This window comes from Erpetoichthys calabaricus, chromosome 10 (assembly GCF_900747795.2).
Source record: "Erpetoichthys calabaricus chromosome 10, fErpCal1.3, whole genome shotgun sequence".
Taxonomy (NCBI): Eukaryota; Metazoa; Chordata; class Cladistia; order Polypteriformes; family Polypteridae; genus Erpetoichthys; species Erpetoichthys calabaricus.
Window position 1 is genome coordinate 4942082 of NC_041403.2, and position 27876 is coordinate 4969957.

The window sequence follows — 27876 nt, forward strand, 5'->3', positions numbered from 1 at the left end:
GCTCATTTCATGCTTTGGATTCTAGCTCTGTGGAAATCAGAGTATTGTTAATTGAAGAGAAAGAAAGAGAAAGAAAGAAAGAAAGAAAGCAAGCTCATGCCTGCGAGCGCCTGCCACTACATAAGAGTCCTAAGGAGCTCATCCTGTTGTGCTGTGCTGCTTTTAATCCCAACACCCTGACTTGGCGTTCCTCTGCCACTGTCTCTGCCTGAGTAGAGGAGGACATCACCCTGAGTTTAGATGGGGGTGTTGTCACCTGTGAATAAGACTAACAAATAAGAAGTCAGAATGAAGCATCGGGGTGCCACCATGGCCACCCTGTCTAATAATAAATAGTGGGGAGGAGACATCTGGTCCCTGCATGTGGAGCCGATGCGGATTGTGAGTGTTTGAGAAAATGGATTTTGAAAGATGGAATTTTATTCTGATTTTGTGAAAGAAGGGAAGATTATTAATCTTTGGAAAGATTGGATTCCTGTTAAGATTCCTTGGGAAAAATGAGATTTACTACAGAGCACTTCCAAAGAATGAATTGGTCAGAAGGGGAGGATCCTTTGATTCAGAATGTGGAGGAGGTGGGAATTCTGTTTGGAATATTTGGGAACGCAAGTTTTTTTTCATATGGTTTCTAAAGGAAGGAATAGTTGAAAGAAGATCACCGCACTTGGAATGTGGAGCAGACGCAGACTGAGAACATTCTTGAAGACACTTTTGAAAGTTAGGAAGTTTTTTTTTCCAATATTATGTAAGGAAGGAAGGAGGAATTTTAAACTTCAGAAAGGTTGGATTCCTGTTTGGAATCCTTGGAAAGACGAGTCTTCCTGCAGAGCACTTGCAGAGTGTGGATTAGTTGGAAGGTTTTCACTTGGAGGAAGTGGGAATTCTGATTGGAATACAAGAGAAAGCAAGTGTTTTTCTTATGATATTTAAAGTAAAATGAAGGAGTAGTGTGTAGAGAGAGCTGCTCTTGTGACCATTTGAGGAAAATAACATTTGAAAGATGGGAGTTTTTTTTTTTCAATTCTATGGAACCAGGGAAGAATATTAAACTTTAGAAAGGTCAGATACCGGTTCAGAATCCTTACAGAAAATGTCTTCGTACAGAGCTGTTATGAAGTGTAAACTGGTCAGATGGAGGATCATTTGACTTGGAACGTGGAGGAGGTGGGAATTCCATTTTTGATATATTTGGGAAAGCAAGTTTTTTTTTACTTATGGTTTGTAAAGGAAGGAATAGTTGAAAGAAGATAGCTTCACTTGGAATGTGGAGCAGACGCAGACTCAGCACATTCCTGAAGATACTTTTGAAAGTTAGGATTTTTTTTTTCTGATTTTATGTAAGGAAGGAAAAGAAGGAAGGAGGAATTTTAAACTTTAGAAAGGTTGCATTTCTGTTTGGAATCCTTGGGAAAAACGCGGATCCTTTGACTTGGAATGTGGAGGAGATGGGAATTCTGTTTGGAATATTTAAGTTTTTTCTTATGATTTTTAAAGAAAGGAATATTGGAAAGAAGATAACTGCACTTGGAATTTGGAGCAGATGCAGAGTGAGAGCATTCTTGAAGATACTTTTGAAAGATGGGAATTTTGCTCTGATTTTGGATTTTTGGATTTGGGTTGGATTCCCAATAGAATCTTTGGGAAAGATGAGCCTTCCTTCTGAGTGCTTGTAAAGTGTAGATTAGTCGGAAGGAGGATATTTCCACTACGAGGAAGTGGGAATTCTGTTTGGTGCATTGGATTTGGAACACAACGTTTACTTCAGTAGTTGTGTGGAATTGTGGGAACGGCAGCCATACAAAGACGTAGAGCACCAGGGCAATTTTTGGAAGGCCGAACTTCAGCTAAAGATGATGGAAAGCAGAGAGAGTCAGACTTTAGATGTCAGGAGTCGGACACAATGGGATTTCACGGAAGCAAAGCCTTACGGTCTGCTGAAGGGACGTGTCTGTCCCGGCATGTGTTCACCATTCCATAGACCCTCAAATTCACCTCCGCTCGCTCTGTTAGGCCCCCCAGGGGCCGAGAAGGAGCAGCACACATGCAGCAGCCCTTAATGAAAAAATATGTGTTATGGTTGAAAGCCAAATGAACATCTGCGCCAGGGCCAGGGGTCAAAACCGAGGGCGGCGCTGCCCCCCTGTGGGACCTCCCTGACAGGGCCTCAGCTACACATTTGCCAGCGAGTTCCCTGGCAGTCGGAAGGCACAAAGCCACAGCCCTGCTGACTGCATGGGGGGCTCCAGGGGCTCACTGGGCACTCGGCTCCACTAGGCCGTCCGTGGAAATGTACTGAGAGAAGGGATCAGTCGTCCCACCGCTCTCTCCCGGACCCTCGTAAAGCCTCATGGGCCTTACGTAGTAAAAGCCAATTGGCTGTGTATAAACGCTAATCTGTAAAAGGTGCTATATAAGATGGAGGCCAATTGGCTGACTGCATGCATGTGTGTGAGTGTGCCGGTGATGGGTGGGCATGTGCACCTTGTGGGATTTATGAAAGGCGCTATATAAAGCAGTGACTGCCTGATTGTGTGGGATTGTTATCTTTGAAAGGCACTATATTTCCCATCGGGATTAATAAAGTATCTATCTATCTATCTATCTATCTATCTATCTATCTATCTATCTATCTATCTATCTATCTATCTATCTATCTATCTATCTATCTATCTATCTATCTATCTATCTATCTATCTATCTATCTATCTATCTATCTATCTATCTATATAAAGGCTGACTGACTGGGTCCTTGTGTGCAGATCATTTTGCCTCATGCACTCCCACCTGCTCTGTCATCCTGAACACGTGTGCCCCTCAACATATAAGCACATGTCTGCCTGTGCCCGTTGTAGTGAAGTTTATGTAAGGCACTATATGAAACAGTGCCTGTTGGAGTATGTGGAATTGTTATTCATGAAAGGCGCTATATGAGTGTGTGTATGTTTACAGGCTGACCCTTTAATGTCGTCCTCAGGAGATGCTGTGCTGTGAGTGTGCCTCGGGTAGTGCACCCCTGTCTCATGAGTGAAAGGCGCTATATAAAGTAAAGGCTGCGTGACTGGGTCATTGTGCAGATTGCTAATGCTGATGGTCTCGTAGCTGCTCTCCGTTTCTGTGCCTGCCTGTGTAGTTCTGCGATTTATGACAGGCGCTATATAAGACTGCCTGTCTCATTGCTTACAGCTGTAATTGTTATATATGAGAGGCACTCTAAGAATAAACGCACGTGTTTGTATGTGCACATGAGCTGCTTTTGATGCCACCTACAGGTGGCACTACGCTGTGGGCGCGCCGCAGGGTGTGCGGCTCTGTCTCATGTGTGAAAGGCACTATATAAAGTAAATGTTGCTTGACTGAGTGATTGCGCACAGATTATTAACGCTCATGCCCTTGTAGCTGCTCTCTGTTTCTGTGCCTGCCTGTATAATTCTGCGATTTATGAAAGGCACTATATAAAACTGACTGTCAGATTGTAATTCCTACCTCATTGTCTACATCTGTAATTGTTATACACTAGCCGTGCCCCGCAGCTCCACTCGCATAGAAGTGAACAGGACAGTGAGGAGGGCCCCGCCCCGGCCCCTTACTTCTGACGTCACTCTTCCCCCGCCCCTCGGCCCGCGGCCTCTGTTTCGGATTAGCGCGAAAATATCGCTTAGTTTATATTCTTAGCGCGATGAGAGAAGTCGCAAAATCAACCGGAATGTTCAAGCAAATTCTAGAAAAAAAAAACCACCCGATCTAAATCCGTTAAGTAGTTCTCTCATTCGCTAGCTAAGCGGACGTAAGGTACACGCCCCGAGGCTGTCACGTGAGTGAGGAGGGCCCCGCCCCTTCCCCGCAGCCCGTTGCGTCTCTCTTAGATTCGCGCACCGCAAGCAAACTCTGATACGTAACGCGATGAGAGAAGTCGCAAAATCAACCGGAATGTTCAAGCAAATTCTAGAAAAAAAAAACCACCCGATCATAATCCGTTAAGTAGTTCTCACGTGAAAAATCGGACAGACATACAGACAGACCGACTTTGGATATTATATGCAGAGAGATGAGAGGCACTGTATGATACATGTATGGTACATGTGTGCGCACGTGAGCTGTTTGCCTCTTCTGATGCCATCTACAGGGGGCACTACACTGTGAGCGTGCCTCTGTCTCGTGTGAAAGGCGCTATATAAAGTAAAGGTTGCCAGACTGGGTGATTGTGCACAGATTGTTGAGCCTCATGCTCTTGCAGCCGCCCTCCGTGATTTATGAAAGGCGCTCTATTAAAATGACTCTGCCTGGTTGTATGCCTGTTTGCAGCTACGCTATGATTGTGATCTGTGAGAGGCGCTATATGACTGCATTCACATGTTTTCTTTGATGCCATCGACAGGTGCCGCTAAAAAGTGATGGTGCCTCAGTTTGTGTCCTGGTGTCTCATGTGTGAAAGGCGCTATAAACAGTGAAGGATGCCTGACTGGGCCAGTGTGCACACCTTCTGCACTCTCATGCCCTTCTGCCATGTGGGTCCTGCTTGCCCGGTGGGCCCTCGTTGTAGCCTTTCCTCTCTTGGCTGACATTTCTTCTCCGTTTCTGTCCCTGCAGCGGTGAGAATGTCTACACTTTCCTGAACCGTCGTCTCGAGGAGATTCGAGGGAGTGTGCCAATGAGCTCGCTGGCTGCAGACCTCCATGTTTGGCCCGATTTCCATGGCAACAGATCTCCGCTGGCCGACCCGTCTCTGAAAGGCATGGTAAGGGATGCCCCCCCTCCGCCCACCAGTGTGAGGGAGTTTGTTGTTTTGTAGGAGGGTGAAGTGCCAGACTTGGGCAGCCAGCAGAATCCTCTAACTAGACTCACTCCTCAGTGGCCTGTCCGGCTGTTGGTGTGTGATGAAGGTGTGCTGTAACAAGATGGACATCCGACTGGAATTCTCGAGAGCTTTCTGACGTATCCAGCCGGCTTCATCCATTCATGCATGGACTTGCTGGGCTCTGGTCTGATTTAGGCTCCGTCTCCAGGACTGCGCTGGAGTGCCATGTCCACAGTGGTTTGTACATGCAGATGGCTGCCATCTTTAGAAGACCTTTTGATTCCCACATACATTATAAGAAATCCTATTCCATACATTTATTATTGCTTTCTCTTTTTTAAATTCAATTTCCATTTTTCCATCCTCCCTTTCCATCACTTTTCCCAGTTTTCCAGTCTTCTGGTATCCTTTGGCCCATTCCCGTAATATTTCATCCTCCCTTCTTCCTTTAATGGTTCCTGGCATTCCTGTTTCATTACTGACAGATAATTCCACTTCCTGACATTCCTGTCCTCCTAGTGGTGGAATATTTCAGTTCCTGAATTCCCTTTTCCTTATTCCTATTCTGATAAGCACCTGGTGTCATTTCTCTTTTATATTTTCCCAGTATTCCAAATTTACTCCTGATACAGCATATCCTAAAACTTCCTTTTACAATTCCATCTCCCTCCGGGTGACCTCTTTTACTTTCCCCCTTTCCATTTTTAAAATTCCCTTCTCATTCCTCATTTTCTGCTTATTGTTCATGGATTCCTGATCCTGCAGCACCATCCCATTTGTGAAATTCCCATACCATTCCCTGCTTTCCGCCTATCGTCGTGCACACAGCTGTGCCTCTTGAGCTCTTTAACATGTCAGGTGTTGTCTCACAGAGACCCCTGGTAAAGTGCCCTCTAAATGCCACCTTTAATGGAGGAGGTTATTCTGTAGAAGAACAGAAGGAAAGGAGAAGTCTGTGTGATGCTATGCCACTTTGATGCCAATGAAGCCCTCATGTTTGTCTTGAGCAGGTGGTGGGCTTGACGCTGTCCCAGTCGCTCGAAGACCTGGCACGCCTCTACCTGGCCACCGTTCAAGCTGTTGCGGTAAGTGTTATTGGGGGGTCTTAAACACAATAGGCCCCACCCTAGAGGTGCAGTCTTAGCCGGGCATGAGTGCCTTATGCTGGGCATCTGCAAGAAGATTTTGGGGTGAGTATGCCAGTCCATTGGCTCATTCATATAGCAAAGGTGCCATAGAGTGGCTATCAAGTTAAGTGGGGCCATTGGGCATACCAGGGTCAGAAATGGTGTGAAATGGGTATAATGAGGCATTTTACGTCAAGTGAGACCTTATTATGGAATGTTTAGGGCACCATGTGGCAGATGGGTACCCTGAGGTGCTGTAGCACAGGTGAAATAGGTCATCATTGGGATGATGGGCACTCAGCCTGGCATTCAGCTAAGTGGACCACTTAGATTGTAGCACATAGGATGAGCAGAGCATCATGACATAAGTGTGTGGTCAAAGAGATACTTGAGGGCACCACTGGGCAAGAAGGCAGTTAAGCTCTGGGACACCAGTGGGTGGTCTGGCCGATGATGCCAAGCAGTGCCAAAGCAGGCTGGCAGAGCTGAGTGATGCCATGCTGTCCCATTCACTTGTCTTTGGATCTGTCACTGAAATGACTAAACAGTTGCCATTCTGAGTTTGCAAATCTCGCCAGGTCTGTTTGCAGTGAAAGGCGCTATATAACAGTAATTCTTCTGTGACCTTCATTGTTTTATGTTCTGGCTGTTTTGATAAGTGTACACTCAGTGGTCATCCTGAAAGGCGCTATATGAAATGAAACTGGACAGACAGCGTCTAGGAGTGCCAAGAACGCAGACATCTAACTGTATGCCTTTTAACCCACCAGCTCGGCACGCGGCACATCCTAGAAGCCATGAGAGCCGCTGGCCATCACATCGATGCCCTCTTCATGTGCGGAGGACTCAGCAAGAACCAGCTGTTTGTGCAAACGCACGCCGACGTCACAGGTTGGTCACTGTCTTGTTGGGCATTTATACTGCCAATGTGGTAGCTGCATTAAGGTATGCAAGTAATGCCAACCGGAATCATTGGCAACAGACAGATCTGGGGGTCTCACAGTGCTGGCTTATTCAGTGTCCCCAGTAAGCTTTCTGACAGCATCTTCTGCCCCTTCTGGGCGCACGAAGTGGTACAGCGTGTTGCCGCCCCCACCACACGGCGAAACAGCTCGGGATCCTGGTTGGTAAACCCCCTCAGGCAGACACGCAGTCCAGTGCCACCCTCCGTAAATGACCATCTATGTGTAGCAGCAAGGTGTTATGTGGGCGTCCCCTTGGCCTGGTCCTTAACAATGAGGGTCCTGCGAGCCGAATCACCCTCATGGCCGTAGTGCCGTAACTGACGCCCCCTCACAATGTAGGTAATGACCTTTATTTGGGACTCGGTGAGCAACTCAAAGTCAAACCAGCGGGACCCACCTGTTTTTTTATGTTTATTATTTTTTTTACCCGCTGGTCCTTTACGGTCCCCTGGCACAATCTTTTCGTTCACGTGGGCGCTCCGCCCGCCCCTCGGCTTGTCTCACGCTTCCACTTTCACCGAAACTCTCGATGCGGTTTCGTGCACTTCGGCGACACATCGAAGCATTTTACTGGAAAGCCTAGAAATGTCGCCGCAAGCGCGGGGACGACCCCGATGGGACAGACACAGGGTGCAACAAACAAACAAACAAACAACTGGCACCTCCTTTGTGTCTGCTTTCGGTTTCGCCGCGGCTCGCGTCTCGTTTTCACTTTCGCCTCTCGGCGAGTGTCGTTTAATTCGCGGTTAGCAAACGTGAACCACGGGTGCCCCCTAAAGGCAGAGCGTGTCTCTGCAACTCCTCTTCGCGCTCGAAGGAGAACTGCTGCCAGTGTTGAGCGGTTGTGTCCATTTTTTTTCTTTATTTCGCCCTATGCAACTTCTTGTATTAGGAATGTGTTAGTTTTCGCATACCCCTTGGGGTCCTAGCGTAGGATCAGCCATTGTGCAGCAATTGCAGTTTAAGGGTCCAGCAGAGTACGATCTCTTTTGGCAGTAACGGGGATTCGAACGTGCAACCTTCTGGATGCCAACGCAGATCCTTAGCCTAAGAACCGCTGAAAGGCGCTATATAAATAGAAGCACTTTAACATGTGGTCCAGCGCCGAGGTACTATATAACAGTATTGTTTTGTGCAACTCCTCAAAAGTATAGCTTAGGATAGGGAGGTCTGCCCCTGTCTTCAGTGACGTCTAGTGCTGCATACTTTAGTGATCTATACTCTTGGTGACATTGTCCCAAAATTAAATAAAATGAAAGTTCTGTCCACTCTAAAAGGCTCTATACACACAGAGTCGATGCCACTTAATTTTGTGGTCAGTGTGCACTGCATAAAAATGCTATTTCATAATGATGTTGCTTTGAAAGGCGCTATATAGATGGGTAGTAAATAATACACTAAAATGAAATGTTCTGTCTGTTCTTAAAGGCAGTGTATAAAATATATTGTGAATTTCCCCTTGGGATTAATAAAGTATCTATCTATCTATCTATCTATCTATCTATCTATCTATCTATCTATCTATCTATCTATCTATCTATCTATCTATCTATCTATCTATCTATCTATCTAAAAAGCAGAGCCAGGACCGCTTTATCATGTGGTCAGTGCACCTTCAATCCAACACTCCAAGACAGTGCCGCTTTGAAAGGCGCTATATAGATGGGAGGTCAGGTCTGTGTTTAATAACGTGTAGCACAGTGTGGTGTGCTGACCTGTAATTCGCTCTTTGTAACACAAGCTTTAAATTCAATAAAGTGTATGAAATGAAGAGTTCTGTTTGCTGCAAAAGGCGCTATACACACAAAGTCAGGGCACTTGTTTAAAATTGCTGCTTTGTTCAGCACTTTGTGGCAGTGCTAGTTTGAAAGGCGCTATATAAATGGGTTGGGGAGGAGGCGTTTTTTTTTTTTTCACTTAACATTTAATGCTGTGTGCCCATCTGGCAAACGTGATCCTTGAATTCAGTAAAATACACTGCAAAAAGACATCCATCCATCCATCCATTTTCCAACCCGCTGAATCCAAACACAGGGTCACGGGGGGTATGCTGGAGCCAATCCCAGCCAACACAGGGCACAAGGCAGGAACCAATCCCGGGCAGGGTGCCAACCCACCGTAGGACGCACACAAACACACCAAGCACACACTAGGGCCAATTTAGAATCGCCAATGCACCTAACCTGCATGTCTTTGGACTGTGGGAGGAAACCGGAGTGCCCGGAGGAAACCCACGTAGACACGGGGAGAACATGCAAACTCCACGCAGGGAGGACCCGGGAAGTGAACCCGGGTCCCCAGGTCTCCCAACTGCGAGGCAGCAGCGCTACCCACTGCGCCACCATGCCGCCGTGTGTGTTTTTAACAAACCTTTATTGTTGTATGCCATACTGACTTGTTATTTAAACATTGTTATACAAGTGTTACATTTAATAAAACGCATTTTAAAAATAAGCTGCTCCAAAAAGGCGCTATATAAATAGCCGAATCAGTGCCACTTTATCATGTGGTCAGCACTGAGCATTGTAAAAAAGAGTTACTTCATGCACAGTTTAATGGTAGTGTTGCTTTGTAAGGCGCTATATAGACCGGGGGTCTGGTCCATCTTCAATAACGTTTTGTATTCCATTCGTTGACGTGTAATTTACTCACTGAAAGACGATCCGTAAACTAAAAGCGCGCTCTCCATTCTCAAAGACGCTATATAAATAATCTTTTCATGTGGACGGGGTCTGTGTTTTTTAATTTTTTTTGACATGTCCTTTGTAACACGATCCTTAAAACTGATTAAAATGTATAAAACATAGAGTTCTTTTTCTCCCAAAGGCGCTATATAAATAAAGTCACTACTGATCTGTCATGTGGTCAGTGATGGGCACTATAGAGATGTGCTGTGCTTTAAGGAGAGTGCCGCTTTTAAAGGCGCTATATAGGCCTGGTCAGCTTTGACTAACATTTAATGCTGTATTCCTTGTGGACTTATCTAATAACTGGAATGCAATCTTTAATTCCAATAAAATGCATTTTTAAAACGCACTGCATAAAATAAAAAATTCTGTCCATCACAATAGAAGTGTCAATACAATGTGGCGAGGACTGAGCACAATAAAGGAGTGCGGCCTCATGCATCGTTTAATGCAGTAAAAGGCACTATATAGACGGGGTGGAGAGGCCTCTTTTAAATAACATTTATTCTCGTGTGTTCTTTACAGACTTATCATTCCTTAAATTCAGCTAAATATATTTTAAATATGTGCTTTAAAAAAAATGAAAAGTTGTGTCCGCTCCAGAAGGCGCTATATAAAATGATGAGCCAACTCCATTTCGTGGCTTGCTCTATTTAAAAAGAAGGGTTAGTGTTTGTATGCCAGGCACTTCGTGGCAGTGCCCACTTTACAAAGCTCAATGGACAATGTGGAGTGGTGTCCCCTTGGAATGGCACTATATAAAGTAAAGAGCCAGTGCTTGGTGGAAGTGCCAATTCTACAGGGCACAATATGACATGATGAGTGAGTGTTCATCGTTCTTACAGGATACAATGCGGAGTGCGCCCATCCTGTGCCCATCCTTGAAAGGCGCTATATACAATCTAGTGTCACTCTGTGTCTGTATCATGCTGTTTAAATCTGACTACATAAAATAAACATTCACTGACAGTGCCACTGTGAAAGGCACTATATAATGAGAAGCCAGTGTTATTTTGTCAAGAATGTGCTGATCTGGGTTAGTGTTTGTATGCCAGGCACTCCATGGTCATGCCCACTTTAAGAGTACAATGAATAAGGTACACTGGTGCCCCCCTGAAATGGCGCTACATGAAGTGTCCCTTCAGCAGTGCTTCTTGATGGTGCCCACTTGCCAGGTGTTGCTTCACCAAACATTTAATTTTAAAAGGCACTGCATAATGAGAAGGCAGTGCCACTTTGTCAAAAAAGCGGTCATTGTGCCCACTCTTTAAAATGAAGGTTGAGTTGCCCTCATTTGCTCAGTGACGGTGCCCATTTTGATGCAAAGTGAAGCACACGCCTACTGTGAAAGGCGCAATGTAAAACAAAGGGTCTTCTCATGTTCTCTGTGCTTGTGCCCATTTTAAAAAGACAATAAAGTGCATTGTCTGTGAAGGCGCTATATACACATAATAGGAAGAGCTGCCTCGTCACACACTTGGTGGCATATTTTATAAATATGATAGGAGGTTCAGAGTGAGCGTCGCTTCATCCCTTTTGTTAGGTGTTAGAGCCCACGTGCCATTTAAAATGAAGAATGAATCCTACTGTGCCAATATGTCTGTGCCAGGGTCAGGGTCTCAGTTGTCTGTCTGTCTGTCTGTCCAGCTGTTGGGCGGTACATAAAATTACAAGTCATTACGGCTTGATGGCAGTGCCCACTCTATAGCATCAGTGAGTGATGTTTTAAGCACTCCATGGTCATGCCCACTCTTCCATCTTGAATGAGTCAGCAGTACTCGGTGGCAGTGCCCACTTTTCAGAGCACGGCATTAAACAAAGAGGTAAGTGGTGGTCAGTCTCTCAGTGTCAGTGCCCCCTTGAAAGGCGCTATATGAAAACAAGTGTCAGTATCGTTTGATCACTACATCACATAAACCGAGCATGGTCTGCCAGTCACTCAATGATAGTGCCACCTTAAAAGGCGCTATATATATTGAGAAGCCAGCATCACCTTTTTTTTGAGCTTTGCTGTATAAAGTGAAGGTGACCCCGAGGGGCTTTGGGGCCTCCAGATCCCCAATGTGGCGAGCAGGCTAATGCGCCTTTCTGGTTTTTGAATTCTCTGTTATGCCCTCCAGGTCTGCCCGTCATCCTGTCCCACGAGGTGGAGTCGGTCTTGGTGGGTGCCGCCATCCTGGGAGCCTGTGCTTCGGGGGATTTCACATCTATTCAGGTACGCCAAGTTCATTTGGTTGGGAGTGTGAGACGTTCATGGGTGGTCTTCTCTACTTCAGTACAAGGGAGGCTGTGGCTCAGAAGAGCTGCTGGCTTCATAGCTACATTGGCACGCCTGGCCTGAGTTAATGAGCCTGCTCCCCTGCGCCAAGCTGTTTACTGATATGTGATACCCGCTGACATCTGTTGCTGCTCTCAGCTGGTGGGCATGTCAAAGGCCAGCCCTCCCTCTCCCGACAGCCTGTGCGGCACGCATCTGCCACCACTGGTACCACGTGCCAAGTCTCTTTGCCCCTCTGGGTATGGCCTTCATACCACTGAAATGAAGCGCCCAGTCAGTCAGTCAAATGTTACAAAGCTTAAGTTGAAGAGGATGCCATGGAGTCCTGGCATAACCATCTGTTGTCACCTCCTGGTGATTTGGTCCAGTGGCACTGACTGACCCCACGCTGCCCTCATCTGAGGAGCCCTTTGTTTCAATTACAATGCCTTGAGGCTGTGGGCACAAGATGAGTGGCAGTGACAACACCCAGTGGGCTAATGACAACAAGATGAGGAAGTCAGCTCTGCTGGCTTGTGATGTTTGTGCACCGATGCCACCCTGCCAGGATGAGTGCAGTTGGCACCCAGACAATGTGGCGACTCCCAGGCTCTTGCCGTGGATCCCGCTAACTTTTAAGGCTAGAAATATCGCAGCCCCCCAGCCCTTTCCTTAAACGGGAATGACATTTATGCTGCGCCCAGGCTGCTGCTGGGAAGTGGTGTGGCGTGGTGCACTACTGGGAGTAGTGGGACCCACAATTTACTGCAGCTGAGTCCTTGGAAGTGACTCATCCATTCAAAGGTGGGAAACGCACTGGACAATCGACTTGGGCACCCCTAGGGGCCAACACACTGGCCGAGGACTGGAGTGACCAAGAGGCCCGACAGTGGGGGTCAGCCTTGCATGTACCGCAGATGCTTAGAAGGTGGCTTTAAAAACATCTACTGTAGGCTGTGGTCCTTGTCACGAGTAGCCTGTTGTTTGTCAGGTGGCAGTTAACGGTGCCAAAGGCCTGGCATCTGTCTGCTCGGTGTCTGTCATGGCAGGTCTGGTCTGATTCAGGACGTCTGAATGGAAGTGGAGGCTGATGCCACTGTTCTAATATGGACAGATGCATACTGGGTGGCTGGTGCCATCAGGTGGTCTCTCAAGGAAGCCGTCATCTCTGGATTGAGGCAGTTGATGCCCGCAGGCCTGGTACTGCTTGTCCAGTTCACCTTGTCTTTCAGGAGTTGACGGGCTGATCCAGGGTGCAGCTGAGGATTCGAGTAACAAAGAGGCCCAACAGTGGGGGGGTCTTCCATACACATCCAGAAGCTGCTTAGGAGGAATGGCCTCTCGGGAGATGGCTTTAAATTTGGCTCATTAAGGCTTTGGTCCTTGTCACAAGCAGCCTGTTGTCTGTCAGATGGCAGAGGGCCTGGCACCTGTCTGCGGGGTGTCTGTCATGGAGGGTCTGATCCAAAGCAGGATGTGTTGACCTGATAACATTGGTCTACTGGGTGTAGGGGGAGGTTGACCCTGCTGTTCCAGTATTGACTGTTTTCTGTGGGGTGGGCCTGCAACAGGTGGGCTCTCAGGGAAGCTGGCATCTTTGGATTGAGGCAGTTGATGCGCACAGGCCTGGTACTGCCTGCCCAGTTCACCTTGTCTTTCAGGGTTTGACTGGCTGCTGACCTGGTGCAGACTGTGGCTGAGGATTTGAGTAACAAAGAGGCCTGACAGTGGGGGTCAGCCGGGCAGATACTGTAGCCATCTATGAAGTGAGGGTCACTCAGTAGGTAGCTTTAGATGAGGCTCATTAAGGCTTTGGTCCTTGTCACGACTAGCCTGTTATCTGTCAGATGGCAGAGGGCCTGGCACCTGTCTGCAGGGTGTCTGTCATGGAGGGTCTGATCCAAAGCAGGATGTGTTGACCTGATGATGTCAGTCTGCTGGGCATTAGGGGAGGTTGGTATTGCTGCTCTAACACGGCCCGTGTCATGTTGGGTGGCTGATGCTCTCAGTTTGTGACAGGTGGTGTCTCAAGAAGATTAAGATGGTTGGGTGGAGTCAGTTGATGCCCACAGGCCTGGTACTGTTTGTTCGGTTCACCTTGTCTTTAAAGGTATGACTGGCTGCTGACCTGATGCAGGCTGTGGCTGAGGATTTGAGTAACAAAGAGGCCCGACAGTGGGGGTCAGCCATACACATACTGAAGCTGCTTATCAGATGGCTTTAAAAACATCTACGGTAAGCTGTGGTCCTTGTCACAAGTAGCCTGTTGTTTGTCAGGTGGCAGTTAACGGTGCCAAAGGCCTGGCCAGGTCTGTCTACTGGGTGTCTGTCACGGCAGGTCTGGTCTGATTCAGGACGTCTGAATGGAAGGGGAGGCTGATGCCACTGTTCTAATATGGACAGATGCATACTGGGTGGCTGGTGCCGTCAGGTGGTCTCTCAAGGAAGCTGCTGTTGCTGGATTGAGGCAGTCGATGCCCGCAGGCCTGGTACTGCCTGTCCAGTTCACCTTGTCTTTCAGGGTTGACTGGCTGCTGACCTGATGCCGGCTGCAGCTGAGGATTCGAGTAACAAAGAGGCCTGACAGTGGGGGTCATCCATACCTCGTACTGTAGCTTCTTAGAGGTGATGGCCACTTGGAAGATGGCTTTATATACAGCTCAGTGAGACTCGGGTCCTCGTCATGAGTAGCCTGCTGTTTGCCAGGTGGCACAAGGCCTGGCACCTATCTGTAGGGTGTCTGTAATAGAGGGTCTAATCCGTTTCATGCCGGGTGGTTGGTGCTGTTGGCCTGTAACATGTGGTGTCTCAAAGAGGTTGACATCGCTGAGTTGAGGCAGTCGATGCCCGCAAGCCTGGTTCTACTTGTCCAGTTCACCGTTTCTTGCGGGCTGTGACTGGCTGCTGGCCTGATGCAGGCTGTGGCCAAAGATTCAAGTGAAATAAAGTGGTTTGACAGTGGGGGTCAGCCCTGTGTGTTCTGTAGCCCCCTAGAAGTGACAGCCACTGACCGCTGGATGCTGTGGAAGGAGGCTATTAATGAAGATAAAAGCCCAGAGTCATTGAGGCTTTGGTCCTTGTCACGAGTAGCCTGTTCTTTGTCAGATGGCAGAAGGTCTGGCATCCATCTACAGGGTGTCTGTCATGGAGGGTCTGCTCCGAAGAACATGTTGACCTGATGATCTCAGTCTGCTGGGCGTAGGGGGAGGCTGATGCCGCACAAAGCAGGTTGGCTGATGTAGTCGTCCTGCTACAGGTGGTGTCTCAAAGAGGCTGACATCGTTGGGCAGAGGCAACTCACCTTGTATCAGGGGGCCAACGTGCTTGGCCAACTGTGGGTTGTTTCTTGGTGGGCTGACACAGCCAGTGGTTCATAATGCTTGTCTAGTGTCCCTCGACTCTTATGAGCTGACTCTCAGACTTAGTTCAACGTGGCTTATTATGAACATGTGGGCAGACATGGCTGGTCAGTGGTGGGTCGTCGTGTTTTAATAGCCCTAGGAGGCTTGTCTAGTGTAAGTGCGCCCTCACACCTGGTCTAATGGGGCTTATCATGTACAGGTGGGATGACATTGGTACCCGCTGTGGTCCGTGGGCTTACACAGCAACTGGCCCTGTGGGGTGCTTGATGTGGCTCATCTCTTCTGAGTGGGCTTTCACAGTTTGTCTAATGTATCATAACATATGCAGGTATGCTGACATGGAAGCAACATCAGCCAGCTCACCAGTCTGCCAGCTGTGTCAAGAGAAGACCCGTGACAGGTAGCCCCACCAGTCTGCTGAATTTGTCATCCCACCTTTAGACCAGAATGAAAATCCAGGGTTGTCTCTTATTGGTGGACTGACACAGAGGGTAGACTGGTAAGGTCAGGTCAGGTCAGAAAGCGGGTACTGGTACAGCGCATTGACGCTCCTACCACATGATGAAAAAGTTTGGAATCCTGGTTGATGACCCCCAAAGCAGACATGCAGTCCAGTCACACCCTCCAGAAATGACCATCTATCTGCCACAGCCTGGTGTTATGTGGGCGTCTCCTTGGCCTTGTCCGGCCACTTGGGTCCTCAACAATGAAGATCCTGCGCACTGGATCACCCTCGGGGAATCGCGCCACATGGCTGTAGTGCCGTAACTGACGCTCCTTCACAATGCAGGTAATGTGCCTCATTCTATCTGACCACAGCCTGGTGTTATGTGGGCGTCCCCTTGGCCTGGTCACACATAATGAGGGTCCTGTGAGCCGGGTCACCCTTGGCGCCACATGGCCGTAGTGCCGTAACTGACACTCCTTCACAATTCAGGTCATGTGCCTCATTTGGGCCTCCGTCAGCAACACAAAGTCAAACCAGCGGGACCCAAGGACCCCCTGAAGAGACACCGAGTACTGAAGGAGTCCAGTCTTCATCTCAGGTCACTGGATAGCGTCCATGTCTTATAAACCGGGAGCACCAGGGGCCTCATCTATAAACGGTGCATATGCACAAAAATGTTACGTACGAAAGTTTCCACGCTCAAATCGCGATGCATAAAACCTAAACTTGGCGTAAAGCCACACACGTTTCCACGGTAGCTCCAACCCCGGTGTACGCAAGTTCTCCGCTTGGTTTTTCAGACTGGCAGCACCCAGCGTCAAAGCAGTGCTACTGTTCCTGTGTGGTTACCCTTTCTTTAGATCCAGATCCCTGACGCGGCTTTATCATATACATTGAAATTAACTGCATATTGTTTATTAGTTTAAGGCATCTGATTGTAATGAACCTGTAACAATATAATGGTCCAGGGAATAGCCATAGTATTCCAAATACCATAACTGCTTCAACGTTGTTACTCTCACTGCACCTTCTTCTTCTTCTTCTTCAGCTGCTCCCGTTAGGTGTTGCCACAGCAGATCATCTTTTTCCATATTACTCTCACTGCACCACTCGGAGTATTTATATCACTGTATCTGAGTGGGGAATCACAGCTGTACAGCAGAGAATTATCAGGATACAGCATCAAGCACACGCTGCCTCAGCCACGCTGTCTATTTGAACTGCTCTCATACGGCAAATACTTCACAGAGTCTTTCCTGTGCGGACCTCGCGGTTCACAAACAGTTTCATCCCAAGAGCTCTAAACGCACTCAATCAGCCATCAAGTGCTCCTGGTAGAACTGTTTGGACTTATAAGTACAGTCACCTCATTGTAAACTTGCACTACAGTTATAATAGTACACAACCTGCGCCACTTTATAAAGCGCGTATTTACATATGATGATGATATCATTTTTAAGATGAAATGCAGCAAAATATGTTTATTATATTATACAGATAAAACTTTTAACTTCATTTAAATAATCTGTATTGTTAATAATTAAACATGTGAGGACATGGTGCCGTAGCACTAGCGAGGAGCTGGCACTCCGTTCACAGATTGTTCCTGCCTCACGCTGTATTCTTGCTGGTGCTGACGCGACACTGGATGGACAGACGGATAGAATAATTAAACACGTACTACGAAGATATTTCAATGTTCCTTAAAGGTTTTGAAGAATTGGCGTTCTAAGCTTACAAATGGCTTCACGTCTATTACAGAGCTGATTGTGTGGCGATTGGGTATTTGGAGAAAGAAAAGTAAGGACAGGAATTGGAGGTTAGTATGTTTGAAAGAGACAGTACTGCGGCAATAAAGTATTTCATTGAAGGTCGCGCACGGCACAGCAAGCATCTTGCGTGAGATATGAACAAGCACTGCGCCACTGTGTTCCCATGTTTAATAACATGCTTTAACTCCTATCATCATGAAAATGATATCACATATACATCTCAGTATTTTAATTATTCAGAGAGCTGTAATATCACGAATGTAATGGATTATGTGTCCTGTCGGAGGAAGAGAAAGCCCGTTTAAGACGCACGTAGTAATTCACACACACAGAGCACATAGAAGATCAAATGCAATACAAAGCATTTAACGTGCTACTTTAGTTACAATGGGATTGAGAAACTAGTAAATTAAACGATTTTAAGGTGAAGTTTTTGATGTTCTACTTTAATGACAAAATAACGTGATTAAAGTGGAAATTTCGAGATTAAAGTCGACATTACGAGCGTTTTCTCACTCTGTCTCTATTTTTTTTTTCTCTGTACCCTAATAAGCTTCCATATGACACTCAGACGGTGGGCTACGACACGCCTTTTCACACCGACTTTGATATCTGACAACTTCTTTTTTATTTCGGGCACTGTGTGACTTTGTGAACTTCAGCTTTCGAGTTTCTCCGACACTCTGTCACTCGATCAACTTCCTTCTGTTGTTTATCCCACTGTGTAAACCAACACGTAGTACATTTTTCTTTGCCTCCACTTGGTATTCGCTGAAATTCTTCTATTTTCCCCCCGCGCTTTTGCCATTGTCTTTTCACAGAAGAGCTTAAGGGCTATTTATATTGATTTGCATATTCAAAGAGGTGTAATTCTGGGTGGAGTTTGGGGCGGGACAGCAGGCGCGTGCACGTGCGTTACTTTTCATACTGACCAGGATTTATGTAGCGGAAGAACGTGGAAGTTGGCGTACGCACAGGTTTATGCATCTGGATTTTTTTGTGCGTACGCACATTTCCACTTTTGTCCGTACGCCATGTTATGGTGTGAATTCTACGCACAGCGTTATACATGAGGCCCCAGGACTCTAAAAACTTGGACCTTTGTCCTCTTGCAAAGATACCTAGAGTGCCACACATCCCTTTCCAGCGACCTCATGACTTCCCCATGCTCTCCCAATCTGTCTACTGACTTCATAGAAAGAGTCTCCAGAGACCTGGCTGATTGTCTGATGTGGCTTATAGTGCAGAGATGGGCCGCTGTGGGTCGTCTCCTGTTGGTGGGATGACACAGTTGGTGAACTGTTCCGACTTGTCTGATGTGGCTTGTCTCTCATTAGCCCGCTCACACACTAACTTACAGAGCTCCTTGAGTACTGATGTTCTAACATGGCTGGCTGTTGGAGGTGAGCTGACACGGTGGACTGTTCAGGTGGTTGATGTTGCTCATCACTTCCACAGTTAGTCAAACACAGCTTATTGTGTCCAGATGGGATGACATGGCTACCTGCCGTGGGGTGTCTCTTGTTTGACAGCAGACACAGCCAGAAGACTGGTGGAGTGTCCAGTTATTCTTATGCAGCTTATTGTGTAGAGGTGGGCTGACATGGCTGGTCCGACATGTGATCTCTCCTGTTTGTGAGATGACATAGTTGATGGTCATTTAGGTGGTTGACATTGCTTGTTTCATAGATAGATAGATAGATACTTTATTAATTCACATACTACAGCAGCAGCATACTGATAATAACAATATTAAATTAAAGAGTAATAACAATGCAGGTAAAAACAGACAAAAACTTTATATAATGTTAACGTTTACCCCCCCGGGTGGAATTGAAGAGTCATATAGTGTGGTGGAGGAACGATCTTCTCAGTCTATCAGTGGAGCAGGACGGTGACAGCAGTCTGTCGCTGAAGCTGCTCCTCTGTCTGGAGATGATCCTGTTCAGTGGATGCAGTGGATTCTCCATGATTGACAGGAGTCTGGTCAGCGCCCATCGCTCTGCCACAGATGTCAAACTGTCCAGCTCCATGCCAACAACAGAGCCTGCCTTCCTCACCAGTTTGTCCAGGCATGAGGCGTCCTTCTTCTTTATGCTGCCTCCCCAGCACACCACCACGTAGAAGAGGGCGCTCGCCACCACCGTCTGATAGAACATCTGCAGCATCTTATTGCAGATGTTGAAGGACGCCAGTCTTCTAAGGAAGTATAGTCGGCTCTGTCCTTTCTTACACAGAGTATCAGTATTGGCAGTCCAGTCCAATTTATCATCCAGCTGCACCCAGGTATTTATAGGTCTGCACCCTCTGCACACAGTCACTTCTGATAATCACGGGGTCCATGAGGGGTCTGGGTCTCCTAAAATCCACCACCAGCTCCTTGGTTTTGCTGGTGTTCAGTTGTAGGTGGTTTGAGTCGCACCATTTAACAAAGTCCTTGATGAGGTTCCTATACTCCTCCTCCTGCCCACTCCTGATGCAGCCCACCATAGCAGTGTTGTCAGAGAACTTTTGCATAGGCAGGACTCCGAGTTCTATTGTAAGTCCGATGGCTGAACAGGACCGGAGAAAGTACAGTCCCCTGCGGCACTCCTGTGCTGTGGACCACAATGTCAGACCTGCAGTTCCTGAGATGCACATACTGAGATCTGTCTGTAAGATAGTCCACGATCCATGCCACCAAGTATGAGTCTACTCCCATCTCTGTCAGCTTGTCCCTGAGGAGCAGAGGTTGGATGGTGTTGAAGACGCTAGAGAAGTCCAGAAACATCATTCTTACAGCACCACTGCCTCTGTCCAAGTAGGAGAGGGATCAGTGCAGCATGTAAATGATGGCATCCTCCGCTCCCACCTTCTCCTGGTATGCGAACTGCAGAGGATCAAGGGCGTGACGGACCTGTGGCCTCAGGTGGTGAAGCAGCAGCCGCTCCATGGTCTTCATCACATGTGACGTCAGGGCGACAGGCCGGAAGTCATTCAGCTCACTAGGACGTGATACCTTTAGAACTGGGGATGCAAGATGTTTTCCAAAGCCCCGGGACTCTCCCCTGTTCCAGGCTCAGGTTGAAGATGCGCTGTAGAGGACCCCCCAGCTCCGACGCACAGACTTTCAGCAGTCGTGGCGATACTCCATCTGGCCCCACTGCTTTGCTGGCACAAAGTCTCTTCAGCTCTCTGCTCAGCTGCGCTGCTGTAATTGTGGGTGGAGATGTCTCTCCTATGCTGGTATCAGCAGAAGGATGGATGGAGGGTGCAGTACTGTGAGGTGAGAGTGTCGCTTGTCTCTCATAAGCTAGCTCTCACATTTGGCCTAATATGGCTTACTCAGCACAGATGGGATGACATGGCTACCTGATATTGTTTGTCACATGTGGCTCGTCTCTTTCATGGTTAGTCACACACAGCTTATAGTGTAGAGATGGGCTGACATGGCTGGTCTCATATGTGATGTGTCCAGTTTGTGAGATGACGCAGTTGGTGGGCCATTCAGATGGTTGATGTTGCTTGCTTATCGTGGCTCGTCTATCATCAGCTGGCTTTCTTAGCTTATTGTGTTCAGATGGGCTGGCGTGGCAACCTGTTGTAGGGGTGCTGACACAGTTGGTGGGACATTCAGGTGGTTGGTATCGCTTCTCTCATGTGGCTCATCTCCCATAAGCTGTCTCTCACTGTTAGTCTAATATGGCTTATTTAGTACAACTAAAGTTGACATGGCTACCCGTGTTGGGTTGTCTCTTGTCCGAGGTCTGACACAGCTGGCCGACTGGTGAGTTGCCTGATGTTGCTTGTCTCATTTATGAGTTGGTTCTTATGTAGCTTATTGTGTACAGGTGGGCTGACGGGGCTGGTCTGCTATGTGATGTCACCTGATAGTGAGATGGTACAACTGGTGGGCTGCTCAGGTGGTTGGTATTGCTTGTCTAACGTGGCTCGTCTCTCATAACTTGGCACTTTAGCTGTTCTAATGTGACTTATCATCATACAGATGGGCTGCTGTGGGTCGTCTCCTGTTGGTGAGATGACACATCTGGTGGGCTTGCCTGACGTGGCTCGTCTCTTTCACAGTTAATTATACACAGCTTATTGTGTACAGGGAGACTGGCATGGCCACTTGATGCCATTTCTGGTAGTCTTGTGTGGTTGTAGCTTACTGTGTACAGGTGGGCTGACATGGCTGGTCTGATATGTGATGTGTGCTATTTGTGAGATGGTACAGCAGGTGGGCTGCTCAGGTGGTTGGTATCACTTGCCTCAAGTGGCTCGTCTCTTTCACAGTTAGTCTTGCACGGCTTGTTGTGTACAGAGAGGCTGGCATGGCCACTTGCTGTGGTTTGTTTCTTGAAGGTGAGCTGACACAGTTGACAGACTGGTGAGGTGGCTGATATTGCTTGTGTAGTGTGGCTTGTGTCTCTGTCAGGTGGTCTTGTGTGGTTGTAGCTTACTGTGTACAGGTGGGCTGATACGCGATGTCTCCTGTTAGTGAGGTGGTACAGCTGGTGGGCTGCACAGGTGGTTGATATCGCTTGCCTCATGTGGTTCGTCATCACCCTGGCAATAGGTGGCCCATTCTGGTTTATCTGGTGGGGTGGCTGACACAGCTGTCGGTGGGCCTGGACACCCACTGCAGTTAGGGATAAGGGTGCGAGAACGCCCGGTATCAGCAAGCAGCGAGTGTCTAAAGGTGTGCCCAACGAGACCTCTGTGGCCGAGTTTCTTCTCGCTGGGTCGCAGGTGCGGTTTCAAGTGTGCGCGTCGACGTCAACACCCAAGTGGAGTGTGGAGGGAAGCGATTTCCACGCACCTGCTAATGGGTTTGTTCCCGTTGGGCAGTGTGGGTGACCTGGTGCCCCCTGCTGTGTGAAGTGGAGGCCCTCACTGCCCCTCAGATGGGCTGGTCCTTCAATGGCTCCTTTGTGAGTGTTTATTTCAGGAATGTTGTGCAAACCCCCCCCCCCATAACGTGGCCATTTCATGCCTTTAACCCTTAATGTGTCCCATCACATACCACGACAGCTCGGAATGCCCAGAATGTTTTTGATCCCCAGGGGTCACCGCCTCCCCCCCACCGACAAAGCCACTTCATGTGTGAGCCGAGCGCCAGTGATGGATGGACTTGGATGGATATTTTAGTCGAGGCGTCCAAAGAGGAAGGCATTCCGGATGAAGTGGGCAGTTGTGCCCCCACCTCCCCCAGGCTATGGAATGTGATACAGTGGGCTCGGGTTTCCATCAGGGGGAGAGTGTTGGTCCTCAGTGTGTGTGTGTGTGTGTGGGGGGGGGGGGGGGGGGGGCTGTGAGAACGCTGAAGTGCACACTTGCCGATGTGAGGCCCATCCTTTGAATCCCAAATGTCTCCTGTGGGGGGCTTGTCAGGGTCACTGCAGCAGTCGCCCTCTCCCATTCTCTGGCAGGTGCTTCTTTTCCCTCGTGTTTCATACCACTGGTGGTCTCCCAGTTTTTTTTGCCCATCTCCTGAAAAAACAAGCTGCCACCTCAGTCGTTCCCAGCTCTGGTGGGTTCTCTCCTGTTGTCCAGTATCTGGTTTTGATTATGTCTATCTAGGGGGTCTCACTCCCAGTCTCTTTGTTCCAATTAACCTCTCCTGAATCCCCAAGTCTATTCCATTGAGATGGCCCACCTTTCAACATCATTGATCTTCTCTGTGAGTTCACCAACTGGGAGTCTGTGCCTGGGTTTACTTCAGGTGGTCCGTCCCAGAGTCTCTTCTTTGATGTCCTACCCCAAATCTCACCTTTCCTCAAATTTTGTTGTCTCGTTAAATCATCTCATCTACCTGGTCTTTTATCATTCCACCATCTTTACCCCAAATCTCACAGTTTCTGGTGTGATCTTCCTCAGTAGCTCCCCAAATGTCCATTGATCTCTCCGTCCTTAAATCCTTGATGACCTCTCCCTGATGACCTCTGGTGGTCTCGCTCTAATTCCCTTTGGTGTGTCTCAGTGTCTTTTTCCAAATGTCCTATTCCAAGGTCTCAGAGATTACAGTTACCTCAATGAGTCTCCTCCTGGTGGTCTGTCTCTGAATCCCACCACTGTATGACGTGTTTTACTGGCCTGTCCTTGGTGGCTCTCAGCACTTTCTCTCTGACTCTCATTTTATCAGGTGGTCCCCTCCTACATTGAAGTTTTGTAGGGGGTCCCTCCCTGGATGGATTTCATGATGAAAGTTGAACTGAAAGTTGAGAGGAATGAATGCCATTTGTCTATAAAGTCACAGTCACACACACACACTCACACTCACACTCACTTACACACTCTTATACACACACACACACTCACATGCACAGCCACTCACACACACATACACACTCTCATACACACACTCTTACACACACGCACTCTCACACACACAGTCACACGCACACACTCATGCATGCACACACTTTCATACAAACTCTTACACACTCACATGCACACACTCACACACACTCTTACACACACACACACACACACACTCTTATACACATGCATTCACACACACAGTCACACACACACACACACACACATGCACACACTCTCATACACACTCTTACACACTCACACACTGGGCCTCGCTGCGTATACTGTATGTGTGTGTCTGCTGACCCCTGCAGGCCACTCCTGGCACTGCGTTCAGCCCGACTTCACAGGTTTATAACGAGTTTTATTGTCACGTGTACAGACCAAAAGAAGCAACAAAACAAATTCACAACCGTGTGTGATGTGTGAGCAGGACACAAGGGATTGGCATCTGGGTGTTGTTCACTGTGGGCACAACAAGCAGAACGTTATGCCCACCGTAACACCACAGTGTGAAGTGCCACAGAGCCGCTCAACTCTCCCTTTCTTGGTGCCCGTTTGTCCACATGTCCCCAGCACTTTGGAGACGAGAGCGCCGCCCACCGGCCAACTCCATCACTGGGCTGAGTCAGGAACAGTGGAGAGCGACTGAGGAGGAGGAGGAGGCGAGCCGTTTGAAGGTATTTTAATCGTAATTACAATCCCGCCTGCCAGTTGTGGAAGGTGACGATGACCGCTTTCCGTTTCTTTCTCCCGCGCTGTCCCAAGTCACAAACGCGTGAGGTTGTGAAGCCACCGAGTCACATGGGCTGAGCGCGAGCGCACCGACCAATCAGAGACACTCACTTACTCACTCACGAACTGCGGGGTAAACGTGTCTGTGGGGGTCTGATCCTAAAGTACATCCTTTAAAGCGTGTGACTTGATTTCTGTTGTCAGCGGCTTTCAGAACAATTGAGAAGTACAATGACAGCTGGAGCTCAGTCACCTGACACCGTCGAGACGTTTAAGTACTAAAACGAAGAGAATTGTCTGCAATGTGGAAATATTTGGCTTTCGGAAGACATTTATGAACCCCACTTATTCCTGAACGGGTGGAACAAACCCTGAGGTGGGGACGTCAGTCCATTGCAGGGCAAACACACACACACACGCGCACACACACCAACTGCACACACATGTGGGCCAACTGCGGGAGGAAAAGCCACTCAAACATGAGGAGAACACGCAAACTCCACAGCTGGGAGGTCCCAGTATGTGAACCCAAGTGTCCTTACTGGGGGGCAGCAGCGCTGCCACTGTGCCATCATGCCACCCACTTTTGAAAACGTGCTGTGCAAACTGCAAACACTCTGCGTGTAAATATTTAGACAGCCATCAAAAACTGAGCCACGTCGTCCATTAGTGGCCCTGGAAGCTAAGCGGCAGCAGCAAGTCCCAGTGACACTTGTAGGTCTGTGACACAGGTAGCCATTAGCATGAAATATTCAATTTGTCAAACTGCCGACTGCTGGTATGAAGCTTAAGTTTTGGTCAAGTGAACCAGGAAGACGTGAATCTAAGAAGTCCTAAGACAGTTTGACTACAGCGGGTGCCAAATCGCGCAAGTCTCAATACGTTCCAAAAGCACTTCCAAAAATGTCCGCTAGAGGGGGATATCACCGTCAAGCCCCGGCTAGTAATGAGGACAAGCCCTGAACCTTTATAAAATCAAACATTTATTCTTCGCAGCAAGTGTTCCAATCCCAATGAAGCTCCGTGGAGCACAACTGCAAAATGAAATTCCCGGAGACTCGAGGCAAAGCAAATAAGTCCCAATACAGAAACGGAACAAAAAGCTGAAATATCTGCAGATGCAATTAATCAGAAAAATTAAGCCCAAATACACTGACCAACTGCCTTGGCACTGCCCTGTAAATCCGGAGGGTCTCCCAGTGGCGGTTCATTTTAATGGAGTTTGGGAGTAGTTACTGCGATTTTCTGTGCTTATTGGGATTTCAGTTTTTCGACATCGTCGTGATTGGATGGCATATTTAGGACATTATTTCTGTTTAGGCAATTCCTTCATGTCTTTGCCGGCAGCGGAGCTTCATGTTAAGTCAGCGCATTTAGGAAGACGCCTTTTTATTTTAGAAAGACTCCACAAGGCGCTTTCTGTGTCTAGCCAGGATTTTTGATGGTGTTTTTCGCCCCCTAGTGGGCATTTTTGGAAGTACAGTTTGGAACATGCGTAATTTTGGACTCTTGGCTTATACAGCATATAAACATAAACTCCTGGAAGTGTGTGTGTGTGTGTGTGTGTGTCCGCCGAGCAGAGAGAAACTCGCTTAGCCGCTAATGCACAAGCGAGACGAACACGTCGGCAAAACGAAATAACTGAACTGCGCCATTTGCGACGTGAGAGAAATATGCTTTCAGTCATAAGGCCGGATTTATACTTCACGCGACACGACACGACGCATGCACCAGCAGACTCTCCTGCTTCGCAAGCGTTGTACTGTTTATACCATCACGGGGAGAACAGGTTTGGCTTCTCTGTGTTGTGAATTGCCTGAAATATCCATTAAATTCCGATGACACCTTACCGCAATATCTCTGTAAAGGATGTTTAATGGTTACATCCATCAGTCCAGGGATTTGTACATTACAACTAGCCTTGGGCACGAGGCATCAGCACATTGCAAGGTAAATACAAGCACACACGTACATGCTGGCGACATTTTAGTGTCACCAAATCTGCATATCTTTGGAAGTAAACCGGAGCCCACTGTGGAAACCCAGCAGGAAAACATGGAAACTTTCACCATTTATCAAACATCGAAGCGCGCACGTCCATCTCGTAGGATCCGCAAAGCGGCTTTCTGTCACATGTAGATAGTCAACCAGAGACTCTGACGTCACATTCCAACTTTTAGCACACTGCACCCCCTGGGGCTTTTTGTTGGTACTGCAACTCGTGCACGCGTCGCGTTAATTTCTGAGGACGCATCAAATGAGCGCCGGGAACGCGCAGCAGCCACGATGCGTGCGCGTACGCGTTCTGAGCGTGAAGTATACTGTAAATGTATGGCAGGCCGTTTAAACATTTATTCTATTTTCCATGATATCAGCAGTTACAATGCTGATATCGTTGTTTTTAAACTTGATATCAAGCTTTTGAAATTTTATATCAATTTGCTGAACTTTGATATCGAGTTTTTAAACTTTGCTATCACACTTTTGAAACTTAATTTCAAAAAAGAGAGCTTAAATGCTGCCATAGTGTGACAGGCCACTTTAACGTGTAATCCATTTTTCTTTGTATGAAATTTGATATTGAGCTTTAGAAATTTGATATCAAGTTTTTAAAATTTGATATCAGGCTTAAAAAATTTAATAACACGCTTTTCAAATTTGATATCGTGCTTTTGAAATTTGTTATCAATATCCTCACACATGATATCAAATTTCAAACGATATTAAATGTTATAAACGTGATATCAAAATGACAAAATATGGTGTGAGAGTTTAAAATGCATATATATTTGCATTTCAGCTGTCATATCAAATTTCCAAAACATGATATCAAATTTAAAACTCATGATATCAAAGTTTTGAAAACAGATATCAAATTAAATGGTTTAAATGTTAAAACGGTTTGCCATATAAATGAGCCCTTATTTTAAGAAAACGATGACGAAACGATTAGCTGAGCAGTAGTTCCTCGGACCCCGGGCTTATACAGCTAGTATCTTACATGTCAGGGGTCGCCAACTCCGGTCCTGCAGGACCACCGTGATTGCAGATTTTCATTCTAACCCTTTTCTTAATTAGTGACCTGGTTTTGCTGCTAATTAACTTGTTTTGGATTCATTTTAATTGTATTTTTCGTACGTGGATTACTCGTTTAGCTGGATGTAATTGTTGACGGTTTGGCCTGATCCTGATCTGTCGGTTTTTTCAAAACTCTTGCTGGATGTGTTGTCATAGCAACACATCCTAATCCTCAGACCGCTCGGAGCAGTTTGTTCTACGTAAACAAGGGTTAGTTTACACACGTGATCAGTGACGGTGCGTGGAAGTCATCCAGTCATGACTTTGCCGTTCATGAATGAGCGACCAATTGATATTGGTGCACAAATTATACGAAGAGAATTTCATATAGAGAGGGTTTTGCGTGATCA

At 47.4% G+C, this 27876-nt stretch overlaps 1 protein-coding gene across 2 annotated transcripts in view; it reads left to right on the forward strand.

The window, feature by feature from the left end:
- fggy (FGGY carbohydrate kinase domain containing) overlaps nt 1–27876 on the forward strand; it is a 183543-nt gene that overhangs the window by 149078 nt on the left and 6589 nt on the right. For both annotated transcript variants that reach the window (XM_028810782.2, XM_028810783.2), the window contains exons 11-14: nt 4588–4735; nt 5806–5880; nt 6693–6813; nt 11695–11789. In XM_028810782.2, coding sequence (XP_028666615.1) covers nt 4588–4735; nt 5806–5880; nt 6693–6813; nt 11695–11789 — 439 coding nt within the window. The remainder of the gene's footprint in view (nt 1–4587; nt 4736–5805; nt 5881–6692; nt 6814–11694; nt 11790–27876) is intronic.